Source organism: Argopecten irradians, chromosome 10, assembly GCF_041381155.1.
Source record: "Argopecten irradians isolate NY chromosome 10, Ai_NY, whole genome shotgun sequence".
In the NCBI taxonomy this organism is placed as follows: domain Eukaryota; kingdom Metazoa; phylum Mollusca; class Bivalvia; order Pectinida; family Pectinidae; genus Argopecten; species Argopecten irradians.
In genome coordinates, this window is record NC_091143.1 from 3,474,525 (window position 1) to 3,489,032 (window position 14,508).

Consider the following 14,508-nt stretch of genomic DNA (forward strand, 5'->3'; position numbering starts at 1 on the left):
GACGTTTGATCTCTCACACGAAATGACATGGAATTTTGTGTTTCACGAACATAAAATGGTTTGCAGTATCTAGTACGTTTACTTAGTTTTTAGTCAATTACACATGCAGTGTATAGCTCATCCTGAATCAGCATTAGAAATAAAACACCAAACAAATACCAGTGATACATACTGTACGACAGAGGTTTCAGAGTATTTCTATTTTCAATCTCAGCAATATTTAAGAAAATTCCAATATTCAGATTTACCAAATGTTTAGAGGATTAGAATAATTCATAATTAGATTTTTTTTTTAAATTTTTGAATAAGATGATAGTACTTAATAAATAGTATTAAAATAAAGTAGACGATTCGAATATGATAATATTTAAATTGTTTTTATTGATATAAATATTTCTCTTTGTTATATAATATCATATTAAAGCAAGTGACAGTTTAAAGATGCTCCACCGCCGACAGAGCATAAATGATATTCATCATTCGAACAATAATTTGTGTTCAATCGTGTATATATATGCCTAATTAACACAAAAAATAATATAAAATAATTTGTTTCGCCTTTGGTGCATGCGCAATCAGTACTTCATTTCATGTAGAATATAGCGCCAAGAATTTTTTCGGGATGCAATTAATTATTTTTCATATTTTTAACTTGAAGTAAATTAGAAGCTCAAACTTTTCAATGGTGGTAATGGTGGTAAGTAGCTTTTGTAACAGAAGAAAAATACTAAATCGTCTACTTATTGTAGTGAAAAAATACAATTTGTCAGCGGTGGAGCATCTTTAACTATGACAAGGACGGTAAATAAAATTCCAGCAGGAAGCCTTGTCAGTGTCAGTATTATCAATAACAGGCGTTCTAATACTAGTAATGTTTGCCATGCCTGAAATGAGTGTGACTTGTTTCTGTTTAGGTAAATAAATCCCAACATTAAAAACAATTATCACAGTCTTAGGGATCCAATTCATAAAAACCTTCGCTGGTGATATATTTATTGTACTTTTATCTTGTATACCTTTAGATGTGTTCATATAATATTGGTGTCATGAATAAAGAAGATGATTATTGTCCTCATTTACTAAGTATCCAATGTTTTTGGAGTTATTTTTTTTAAATTTTTATTAAATTTTTATTTCTAATTAAAATTACATTTTTTCTCACTTTTATTTTGAGTTAAATTTACAGTTTCATTTTGTTTAGTTTTATAATTGTTGTTTAAATCATATTTTTTTCGTATAACATATAATAATTTAACATTATCATTTATTCTTTATCTTGCCTCCAAATCAGTGTTTAAGTACAGCATTATCTTCTTTTTAAACAGCTACCGTTTCATTGATAAAATGGCTTTGGTAAACAATATAGTTTCGTGTAAAAAGAATAGAAATTTTGTGTATTTACAAGTTTATCTTAGCATGGTGAGATAATAAGCGATGTGGATTATTTTATCAAAGTTTTCATAACAGACCGTGCAAGAAAATGCGTTAATTAAGATATTATCTATATCATATAAACATGATACATTATAAAAGATCCTATTTCTAACTCCATCCACGCAATCAATTGTATATCAATTAAAATAGTAATTAAATAAGTGTTTGCATATAAAATGTTTAAATCTAGATATAATTATATATATGTGTTGTTGTCGATTTATTTCACAAAATGATGTTGAAAGTGAAACGTGAAGTCGTTTGACGTTCATCCTTTTCAACAGACAAATTGAATTACAATAGAGATCACATTGCTGCATGGAAATGATAGAGCGGGGTTCTTTACTGTCAGTCTTGTGTGGTCGCGCCTGACTGGTTCACTGTAACAATCTGTCGCGGTGAATGGACCAACCAGCAACCTCGTTATATCTTAGATCAATATAAGCACGCCTCCCATGTCTCCGTCCTCCGACAATCATACAATTTTTCATTGCTCGTTGAATATTACAATGCATAATTTTCTAAAGACAGACTACAAATAAACAGTAGCGGGCGTCTGCCATATGTCAGAATTAAAATGTTCATCATTAATTGTAGCGGGTCGTCAACACTCGTATATGTGACAGTTCTGCTAAATGGAGCGTCATTGTCAGGACGGTAACGTTAGTATCAGCATCAGATACAGCGCCGGACCCTACTTCTAAGTGGTGTGTACAAACTTCATTCATCACTGTAAATGAAGATGGCACAAATGATCTAAGACTTTGAAAAAAAACATTTCATGAAGACTGGTATGCTCGTCTACCTGTGAATATCTTATCCAAATTATGGTCACAATTATGGTAAGTCAACATATTTAACTTGATATTCGTAATGTGATGACAAACGCCGAGCGATTTTATAATAATCGAATCATTATTGTTGAAAGTTTTTTTGGTTTGTTGTTTGAATTATGATTTAATGTATATGATGTTCTTAATTTATTTTTATCTTTTTGCACTTGAATTATATGTTTTTTTCACTTTAACATGAATTTAGCAAAACACATAAGTTATCAAGCACATTAAAAATATCGCTTGATGCATTTTGTATGTATGTCAGTTACGGTCAATGTGCCTACAAAACTCTTACGTCAGAATGTATACTTTACTATCATTTTATTTTATTCATTCTCGCTGGTCAATATTACAAGTCATCTGGTAATATACCATCGACATTTTACCTGTGAATTTTAATTATTATAGTTAAGGTAAGCTATCGCCCCTATCTCAATTTTCCATTATATCTACTGATATAACAATGACAAATTACAGTATAGTGTACAGTACCTCTAGTTTTAATGTTAATCCGAAAGATTTAAGCTCCTGTAATACATAATATCTACTGATATACCAATCACAAATTACAGTATAGTGTACAGTACGGTTAGTTTTAATGTTAATCCGAAAGATTTAAGCTCCTGTAAGACATTATATCTACTGATATAACAATGACAAATTACAGTATAGTGTAAAGTACCGTTAGTTTTAATGTTAATCCGAAAGATTTAAGCTCCTGTAGGACATTATATCTACTGATATAACAATGACAAATTACAGTATAATGTAAAGTACCGTTAGTTTTAATGTTAATCCGAAAGATTTAAGCTCCTGTAAGACATTATATCTACTGATATAACAATGACAAATTACAGTATAGTGTAAAGTGCCGTTAGATTTAATGTTAATCCGAAAGATTTAAGCTCCTGTAAGACATTATATCTACTGATATACCAATGACAAATTACAGTAGAATGTGAAGTACCGTTAGTTTTAATGTTAACCCGAAAGATTTAAGCTCCTGTAAGACATTATATCTACTGATATACCAATGACAAATTACAGTATAGTGTAAAGTACCGTTAGTTTTAATGTAAACCCGAAAGATTTAAGCTCCTGTAATACATTATATCTACTGATATTACACTGACAAATTACAGTATAATGTAAAGTACCGTTAGTTTTAATGTTAACCCGATAGATTTAAGCTCCTGTAATACATTATATACTAATTAGTACAGCAAAATCCAACAGCTTGGACGATATATATATAAAAAGACATATAGTATGGCTTAAAATGAAACAAAATTATTTTTCATTTGGTTGATTCACATAATGCTTTATTCGATATGTATTAACTTGTAATTAAGGATCTTTTTAAAATTAGATCTGAAAATTGAAAGTCCAAGTTTTGCATCTGTATTTATTGAATGCCTGTCTTTTTTTCGTTAATTCACCATCAGTAAACGTAGATAATTAATTATAAAAAAACCGTTCCTATTAATTAAGGCGCCAACAATAACATCTTCTTCTCTGCGTGCTATTTGTTGTAGCTATAGTATCACTTTAAAAACTTCAATTCACAATGAATAATGTGACTTGTACAGTTGTCATAATGTTATGAATGATAAAATTATTGATTAAATATACAGGAAACCCAAACTATTGTTAATTGGTTTTTATATAATTCATATTGTTATCATCTTCATGATTAAAATACTGCTACTAAGTTGGTGTTAAAATGGTAACAATGGAAAAATAAATTACATATCATCTTAACTTCCTAGTCATCTAAATGAAACACGGAGATCGTTTGACCTTTGATTTGTAAAGCTACGAAATGTCAAATTCTTCTTCGATTTCTTTAAAGCAGTCTGAAAGATTAATTATCATCTATGAATAATGATGTACACCGTTGTGTTCATTGATTGATTGAAAATGCAAGTTAATTAAGAAATTTTAATTTGATTATCAAATTTATAATGGTAAATCATTGGCAGATTAATTACGTGAATTAGTAAGAAATAAAGTAATTTGTTACATTAAATTTGTTTACACATCATATTTAAGTAGAAATGTTTCCTTATGTATTTTGAAGTCATTGTTATTCAACTTTTGTAGTTACAACATTTAACTCCATAGTTTTTCATTGGTTCGAACAATAACAATTATATTTTATATCGCATGAAATTTGTTTATAATGGCAAAAGGCATATTCTAATGAAGATTAATTCATTTTATCATCTGTATGTTTTTTATCACAATTTTGTGTTCAACTATAGTATTTCAATTAAGGCAACAAGCGATACTTCTATGAAAGAATCGAAATCTGCATGCGATATCAGACAATCAGAGAATAAAATCTACATTCATATAGCATTTTGTCTGTTACTTTAAATTATTAATCTTAAACTGAACGGGCGCATCATTTGTTTAGATAGCATCGTTTTATTGTTTTTAATATTGATCAGTAAATGATGTTAAATAGAACATTAGACTCCTTTATCTTTAATTGCCGTTCAAGGCTATTTTGTGGTACTTGAAATGCCCAGTCATGGGATCACTAAGTCCACCTTTTTGATGCTACCCAAGTACAGTTTTATATTCTGATTACCAGCGGAGCAATACATTTTGTATATGACTCCCTTGAAAATTCCTGTCAAAGATGAGAGTTTTTAATTTACGTTTCTATCCAATAACTGAAAATTGCCTCTCAGCACCTGCTAGAACACGCAATCATCAACCGGTGATTAACTATTGTCTTGAATTATGTTGATATCACTGATGAAGGAAGATCATTTGACAGCTGAGTACACCTTCATCGACTTAGTATTCAACATCATTTTGATACTAGGCTTATCTTTTTCTTTGATGGCAAAGGTTTCTATTTTTGAATTTTTTTTATAGAGCAAATAATGAATGACACATTATAATATGTCCACTGTGAAAAATAAACCAATAATAATCGTTGTGGGAAATATTTCTCTAATAATAAAAATTATTACTAAAACATATCTTTTTACAAATTACACATTGTAAGGACGGTCAGCTGTCTAAGATCAGATTTGTTTTTATACCGATTTATTGAACGTTCACCAAGAAACTTTACTTAATGCTCAAAGTCCTCTGAAATGGAGATACACACCGATGTTTCTATGAATCAAACTCAGATATCTGTAGTAACTGATAGGCGATGGGACATATGGATCGTTAGCATTTCTTTTAAACCGTGACACAGGTAAATGGCGGTATGCCATTTCAGTGTTAGACGAACCTCAAGTGATTGTCATTCTGTCTTAATACTGACAAGAAAGGTTTGACTTTCTGCGAGAAGATGAGGCAGACCATATGTCCGGGAATTGGAGTTGATTAAGTTTAGAAAATTAGTCAGGGATTCACAGGTTTCTCTTTCATTAAATACACCGCCAGGAAATATTGTATTGAAATCGTCATAAATCACCGATGATACAGAGGTGTACGACGGTTGTTATTAATACAGAACCAATACAAACTTTTATTCATAGAAGTCATCACCATTTTCTTTGTTAATAAAATCTAATGCCACCCAAAAGATCTCCAATTTCAGCATCAACTCTGTAGTTATTTAGCGGAAATCATTTACAGACATGAGCTCGGATATCGCACGCTGATAGATATCGATTGGAGATAGCGACAAATCATGTTCCTTCCTACGGATGCTGGTGTATCAGTTAGGCTATCAGTACTGGTATGGCGTTATTCATGCTTCTGAACCGGATGAATATGTTCAGAAATAACTCGCATTAAAATTAATCACAACAATTACCTTTTTTAAAGTTTGGTTTGAGGCTATTTTAACTTTCATGTACTCTTCTTTTTCTTGTGATCTGTATGTTGCGACTTCTTTTGTTTATTGTGTAAAAAAAACATTGAATGTATTACTTAGTTTTTTTTCTATCTTCTTTATTTGTCCATATGTTTATTTTTCCTATATAAACTATATTTTACCTGGCAGGTTGTTATCATAATGGATTGAATTATTTCTTTATCTTTGTAACAAAATACAGACGCGCGATATATGGTGATTTATATAAACCAATGTTTGACAGGTACACATAACACAAAAAATGGATTGATCAATTTCATTAATTTAACGATTATTTAGGTAAAATTAAATTAGATTTGAATTAATTTTAAAAGTTAGATACCAGTTACTTATATCATTGTTATTTGTACAACTGTTCATTTAAGTTTTACAGCTGGGATAGAGGGTAGGAAATGTTGTTAAAATGGCATAAAATGTTAAATAATGAAGCTTTATATCAATATATCAATGGTAATTATAATGTTTTAGTACTGATAACTGCAGCTGTAACAAGATTGGCCGATAGTGATAATACTCATTTGGTAATGAATGTAAGCCACGATAAATATTTTAAATAATTTCAGAAACATCCAACTGCATATCATGTTGAAACTAAAATCATTAAGAATTATTTATTTAACTTATTTGTAATACGGACATTACGGAAATGGGTGATTTAGATAATCTTTAAATAATTTTTAATACTACTTTTAAAGAAAGGTTTAGTCAAAAGTTGAGCAGTAATTAACACACTAAGGGTTATATATTATCTGTTTAAATATTACTGATAATATCAGTCCGATGCATAACGGTGTGATATCACAATGTTTTCTATTATAGAACGATTCCAGTAGAGACGGATCGCCACTGATTACGGAGGATATTATCAACAACACAACAAATATGGACAAAGAAACCCCTGACATGTCAACAATCCTTCCCGAAGTTCTCTCACAGACACACATGCGATTATCCAACGGAACGTACGTCCGTCAAAACCACGTGGGCAGTGTTATTTTACAGGGGGTCCCCATTGTATCATTGTTCATTGACCAGAAGGAAAGACTTTGTCTCGCACAAATCAGTAACACGCTTCTGAAAAATTACAGTTATAATGAAATCCACAACAGACGGGTGGCCCTGGGCATCACTTGTGTACAGTGTACTCCTGTACAGTTGGAAATCCTGCGACGGGCTGGGGCCATGCCTATCTCATCACGCCGATGTGGCATGATCACCCTACGCGAGGCCGAAAGGTTAGTCAAATCTTTCCTGGAAGACAATTCACCCCCGAAGTTACCAGAGAATTTCCGATTTGATGTGAAACACGAATGTGGATGGGGATGCGTTGGACAGTTTGAACCATCTCGATATAACAGTTCTAGGGCAAAATGTATCAAGTGCAACGTTTGCAATGCCTACTTCTCTCCCAATAAATTTATTTTCCACTTTCATCGGACCGCTGAATCTAAATACAATCACCCTGATGCTGCTAACTTTAATTCCTGGAGGCGCCATCTAAAACTTTGCGATCCTTGTGAAAAAGACGAAATAACGTGCGCCTGGGAAGATGTAAAAGCGATGTTCAATGGCGGAAACAGGAAAAGAGTGATGTCGAGTGGTAGTGGAAACTCAAGTCGTGTCTTACCCTCTAAGATGGAGCCGTCAGAAAAGAAAAGTCGACTCAGACTTGACGAATGCGTTGTGAACAAGCCGATGTATCCCTCCCCTTACTCTCCATTTCCTCTTCTGTCATTGCCAGGCAAATCATACCAGTTTGGACAGCTCAATCATTCACCCCCTTTTAGTCTAGGTCTACCATTCAATAAGGACAGCAGTGCGGACACTGCGAAGGTCGCCTCTTTACAAAACACATCCTGGGGTCTCCACGGTGTTCTACCTACATACAACATGTTGTGGAACTCTCAGATGGGCGCTCATCACCGTAACGGCATCAGAGGCGCCATGTACCCATTTAAGGACATTCACAATCAGGACACTATAGATATGTATGAGAACGGCAACGATAACGAACTCTCGTCGCCAGATCACAGTCCTTCCTATAACAACTCGGACGGGGAAAGGTTTTCCGCATTCAGACTAGTGAAAAAGACAGACGATCCGAATGATAGCGCCAGGAACAGTGAAAGAGAGGAGGACGAGGATTCGGACGGGGAAATCAATATAACAGACGAGAGTCGCCACGAGGATGCAGATGACAATCTACGGCACGAGACCAGCTGCAGCGAAGACGAAAAACTTGATAATAATGCACCAAGCCCTTGTGGATCTAGATTTAGTGAGAAAAGCAGCCGCCCAATGTGTTCACCAGACTACTCCTGTACTAAAGAAGCTACTGAGAGGAAAGAGGTACATGTTTTCTCTTTTTAACCAATAATGGTAATACTAAACAGCATACAAACCCGCAACTTTCATATAAAAACATCTAAACACTATTTTCATTTTTGTTTTAGTTTTTATGAAATAATATGTATCAGTTTGGTTAAGCATGATATGTATTTTTTATATTTTTATGTTTTTCAGGAAAAGCGGCAACCCCTAAATGAAGGTGAGTTTTCGACATTATTTGATATTGTCTTCAGAGTTTTGTGTGAATTCTACAGATTGGCGGATTGCTTTTTATACGATTTATATTTTGTAAGTCTGAAATATAAATATAATATACAATATAACAATTGGATTAATAACATATGTTCTGCGTGGTTTTATTTGAGGTATTAACTAGTGTTGTGGCTTTTTTCCCAGATAGTACATCAAGTAAAGTGTGCACCACTGGGACGGACACAATCCTCAATGGTAAATAATTATTCTTTATCTAAAATTTCAATCGGCGGCGTTGTAAATACGACACTGAACCTAAATGTTAACCTCTTTGTTGGTTTTATTTCAAATTTCAATATTTGACATTTCTTACCGTTTGTAGAGTACGAATATTACAATTATAGGTTATAGTATAACTATCCGTTTAATGGTCATCATCCGTATCTGTAATCTAATAATCCATCTTTTAATTTAGTCTGTGGACGCCATTTAATCATCTAAAATAATTAAGTATTAATGTGTCGACACAAACCTCCCAGCTGAAGGGAACACTTACCGCTGTGGTCATTTATTAAGCAATGCATTATTCAGTTACCTGTGAATTTTAATATTAAGTTGCTGGGTGAAACAGTCACTACAGTTAGATTTACAAGCATCGATAATTCTGATTGACTTAAATATCTCTTTATTACATATCGCTTTATCATACATCGTTGTCACTTAATTATATGCCACTAATTATTCACGGTCGTTAAAGAAATAATTTAGTCTTGGTATATAAAGTTCTTGGACTAGAAAATACATGCTTATTTTTTAAATAACTTTAACATTATAATATAGACAATAAAACATCAGACCATAATACACACGACCTTTCACATCAAAGGACCTGTCAAACTTCTCACCAATGATCTGTGACCACTGATCCGTAAAACTACGTTCCGTTGATTTATTACACGCTCAGCTGACCATTAGATGGCTGATTTATAGTTTATTCACATCTGACAATTAATTACACATATCATTTCACAGACGCCGAGACGGACCATACCGACAGCCCTACAGCAGCTGAGGACAATCTATCTAAAGGTGAATTGATCTGTTTCTCAGTATTCTACCTTAATTTTAATATTCACGAAACAAACAAGTTGATCCGTTCAGCTCTCCTCTTTGTGTTATGATTGTCACGGCGGAACATTAATGTCGTTTAACGTGCATCGAATTGCATTACTTTTGTCTTTGTTATCCAGAATGTTAATTATGTACAAATATCACCATGGACGTTTTTCCGATATCAATATTTTATACACGCTTGTGGGCGTGATTTATTAATTGAAATGCTCATCTAAAGCTAATTGCATATTTTGATTTGTCGAAATCGATAATAATTTAACAGTACTATTAATTTATCATATCTATTTCCTGACACATACCATTTCATTTCAACTTTTATTTAATTGAAATTATTCAAATTACCTTGCAGAAGAGTTACAATTGAAGCTCCGGAAAGAAATCGATACCAGAAGAAAAATAGAAAAAGACATAGAGTTAATGAAAGGTTTGTTTGAGTTGTTTAATTTATCATCATTCAGTGAGTGACATAGATAAATGAGTAACGCTTGAATATTTCAGTGTTATTGAAGAGACAGCTGTTTCTGTTTCCTTCTGTTTTAATAATACAATATTTGAGAATTTTTTGAAGAAATAATACAAAAATAATTAATTTTAAAACATTTACGGCTTTGATCTTCCAGAGCTCGTCAGTTACTAAGGATATTATATAACTGTTTGATTTTTTAACTTGTTAATACTGCTGAGAAGAATTAGCTTTCATCGATCGATAAAAAATAAGCCAAAACACTTGATGTTAACATAGATTTGTTCGACCAATCCTAGAACTTGATAATCAATTAAATTTAAACCGTTGTTAAAACTAGATTTTTATTTTTCAATTATGTTTTTAACATCCAAGTCCAGTTTGTACTTGCTATGTAGATCTATCCTGATTTCCGTGTTTGAATTTGAACATCTAGGAGTCCTTATATAACTGTCAGGTTTATTATCGCTGGAATGATCTTAAAGGAGTATGATACATTTAAAAGCTAACGTTATACTCTTGCGCAAAGGTAAATGTACCCAACACTAGTCCCACGACAATAAATTACGTGATAAATTGTGCATAGCTAAAGCGTAAATCGGCACGGAACAAGACAGAAATTTGCTGCCATTAATTATTCAGAATTAAACTTTTAACAGTGTATGTACAAGGGTATTTGTGTTAGTCCATAAGGTAAAATTGATCTCTGCTGAGATAAGATGCTGTCAGTTTTGAAAATTCAGACGAATTACCGTGTAGGAGATGAAGTGTGTCTAATAACTTGTATCTTTGATACAGATGCCTAAACTGATAAGGCCATGAAAAATTAAACACATACGTGTCAAACATCTGAATGAATACAGGATGTTACAAAGGCAGCGTTTTAAGTGGCTATTTATTTATTATTTATTTAAAGAAACATTTCGAGAGGAGGTGAACAGAGAACATAGTTATCGGGATGAGATAACACAACAGCTACAAATAGTGCGAGGTAGGTCGGTGCTATGGTCCACGTATCTGTCCCGGAATTTCATTATTCAGTTATGAGAATGCATTGTTTCTGTTAGTTTGAAACACTTTTGTTTCTTCGCTTGTTTGTTATTCCCTTCATTTGTTTCATTCATTTATCTTCTTTTCCCTTCATTTAACTTTTGTCGTCGTCAAAGAAGATACTCGAATAAACAATTTACGCAAAACATCCAGGCTAAAAAGATGGTTACATTTTAACCATTTATTATGCCATTTTCTTCATTGATTTATAAATAATAAAAAAAATCGGAAGAAGAATACTCTAATAAGACAAATAATTGTTTGATGTAACTATCAAAGCATTTTAATATGTTGTCTTTAAATAATGATTTTGTTCACGTCTTCCAGATACTCTGACAAATGAGCTGGAACAGGAACGGCAGGTTCGGTTTTCTCTACAACAGAAACTAAAAGGTAATAATTAAAGCAATGGATCATAAATGTTTATTTTTCATATATTTTTATATAAATATTTGTTATAACTACATAATTCAAACTAATGGGTCATAGTAGACCTACTAACAGTGTGCAAATTCGATCGGAGAAACTCAATTAATTTTTATAAAAAAACAGCTGTGAATGACCAATTAACTTTGATTATTACGTAGTATTCCATTTTTTTAAATAAATGTTTTCTTTATTTCAGAGGCTCATGACGCTCTGCACAACTTCTCGTGTAAAATGCTAGCATCTCGCCAGTGCGATGATTGTACGTTTAAGGAAGGTGAAATTCCTCGACAGTAATTTTGTGGGACGAGAGGACACAAGCTTTAATCTTTGATATCTAAAGTCACGTTTTATTTCTGTAAATATACAATAGTTCTCTCCTTACTGTGATTCCATCCATTGTGTCCATACTTATTCCGCGTCACTGTCTTTTGTTTTCTTCAAATCTACCTTATATGAACTTTATGTTCCTGCTCTTGTAGGAAAACTTGTTAATGTCATTAAGTGCTCTAGTTCCTCATATAATTCCAACACGGGTTAGAGTGCTTCCAAATTGGAATGTGCTTTTTCCTGATGGCATATTAAATTCTTTATTCCTATCCTTGTATCTAAAATAAGTACTAGTTCTGGTATTAATTAAAAAATGTGTTAATCATAAACTAATACCTGAACCAAGTACTTAATTCCCTAACGCGTTTAAAAGACTCAGACCAGTATATTACATCTGTTAGCATTTGAAAGATCCTCAACTAGTACGTAAAAGAAGTGCGTAAACTCCAAGAGATCATTGTTAAAAAGATGAACGCCATATACCAGTACAAAAGTGCTAGTTCTACAATCTATTTAAGACCTGCTAGTCCTATACCAGTGTCTGTAGAAGAAGGCTAGTTCTACAATCTATTTAAGACCTGCTAGTCCTATACCAGTGTCTGTAAAAGAAGAGCTAGTTCTACAATCTATTTAAGACCTGCTAGTCCTAGACCAGTGTCTGTAAAAGAAGAGCTAGTTCTATAATCTATTTAAGACCTGCTAGTCCTAGACCAGTGTCTGTAAAAGAAGAGCTAGTTCTACAATCTATTTAAGACCTGCTATTCCTATACCAGTGTCTGTAAAAGAAGTGCTAGTTCTACAATCTATTTAAGACCTGCTAGTCCTATACCAGTGTCTGTAAAAGAAGTGCTAGTTCTACAATCTATTTAAGACCTGCTAGTCCTATACCAGTGTCTGTAAAAGAAGTGCTAGTTCTACAATCTATTTAAGACCTGCTAGTCCTATACCAGTGTCCGTAAAAGAAGAGCTAGTTCTACAATCTATTTAAGACCTGCTAGTCCTAGACCAGTGTCTGTAAAGAAGTGCTAGTTCTACAATCTATTTAGGACCTGCTAGTCCTATACCAGTGTCAGTAAAGAAGTGCTAGTTCTACAATCTATATAAGACCTGCTAGTCCTATACCAGTGTCTGTAAAAGAAGTGCTAGTTCTACAATCTATTTAAGACCTGCTAGTCCTAGACCAGTGTCTGTAAAAGAAGTGCTAGTTCTACAATCTATTTAAGACCTGCTAGTCCTAGACCAGTGTCTGTAAAAGAAGTGCTAGTTCTACAATCTATTTAAGACCTGCTAGTCCTAGACCAGTGTCTGTAAAAGAAGTGCTAGTTCTACAATCTATTTAAGACCTGCTAGTCCTAGACCAGTGTCTGTAAAAGAAGTGCTAGTTCTACAATCTATTTAAGACCTGCTAGTCCTAGACCAGTGTCTGTAAAAGAAGTGCTAGTTCTACAATCTATTTAAGACCTGCTTGTCCTAGACCAGTGTCTGTAAAAGAAGTGCTAGTTCTACAATCTATTTAAGACCTGCTAGTCCTAGACCAGTGTCTGTAAAAGAAGTGCTAGTTCTACAATCTATTTAAGACCTGCTAGTCCTAGACCAGTGTCTGTAAAAGAAGTGCTAGTTCTACAATCTATTTAAGACCTGCTGGTCCTAGACCAGTGTCTGTAAAAGAAGTGCTAGTCTCGTTAGAGTTAAACCAAAGTGCTAGCCTATGGACGTTATAAAGAAATATTAGCATGGCTAAACTATCTATATATACTGTGACACAAATTGACTCGCATTGCTTTATTGTCATGTTGATGTGCAGTTGAATGTTTTTTTTTATTTTTTAGTTCATTAGAACAAATTGTTACAATAAATCAATGAAACACATATACGTGTCGAGTTATTATGTTTTCTGACATTAATTATTTGAATTTTAAAGAGACTGTCTCACTATATTTTGGAATGTCGTCTGCATAAAAATAAATATAATACGCTCATTCATGATTTTTAGCTCCTTACTGAAAAAAATGTATCATTTTTTTATAATTAATGTTTCGTTATCATTTGATGAAATAAAATACGTTATAATGTTAGATTTAAATGATTTTATTCCTGTATCAATACGCACCGTTAATATCTCTAATGGAACGTCACAATAACATACGGTTTTGCGCCTTTCTAGGATAATTTTTCCCTGGACTATGTTATAGTGAAACGGAAGGCATTTCAGGAGAATAAAACGCTAACCATTTAATGCCTATACAGTATTCATTTGAAGAAGATTTACAAAGAGCGACCCCAACTTCAAAGTCATAGAATATACCATTATTCGAGTCTTTTGGTGTGCATCAAATGACAAAATCTGTTGCCGCACAGAGAACCTTCAGTTTTTCTATGACAGCGTCCAAGGGGTGGATATTACTTTTATCTTTTTCTTTTAATATTTAGTCCATTTCATCAGATAG

At 32.9% G+C, this 14,508-nt stretch overlaps 1 protein-coding gene across 1 annotated transcript; it reads left to right on the plus strand.

The window, feature by feature from the left end:
• Positions 1-2,054: 2,054 nt before the first annotated feature.
• Positions 2,055-13,904, plus strand: LOC138332921 (SKI family transcriptional corepressor 1 homolog-B-like). Its single transcript, XM_069280949.1, has 9 exons — positions 2,055-2,276; positions 6,937-8,466; positions 8,641-8,665; positions 8,863-8,913; positions 9,691-9,747; positions 10,142-10,216; positions 11,172-11,246; positions 11,633-11,698; positions 11,931-13,904. Exons 1-9 carry the CDS (start codon positions 2,262-2,264, stop codon positions 12,026-12,028), a joined length of 1,992 nt encoding a protein of 663 aa, XP_069137050.1. The 5' UTR covers positions 2,055-2,261; the 3' UTR covers positions 12,029-13,904.
• Positions 13,905-14,508: the final 604 nt, after the last annotated feature.

Bases quoted from the DNA above. Each gene is read 5' to 3' on its own strand.
- LOC138332921 (XM_069280949.1), top strand. The intron at 8,467-8,640 runs GTACATGTTTTC...TATGTTTTTCAG, and splicing joins AAGCTACTGAGAGGAAAGAG to GAAAAGCGGCAACCCCTAAA. The intron at 9,748-10,141 runs GTGAATTGATCT...ATTACCTTGCAG, and splicing joins TGAGGACAATCTATCTAAAG to AAGAGTTACAATTGAAGCTC.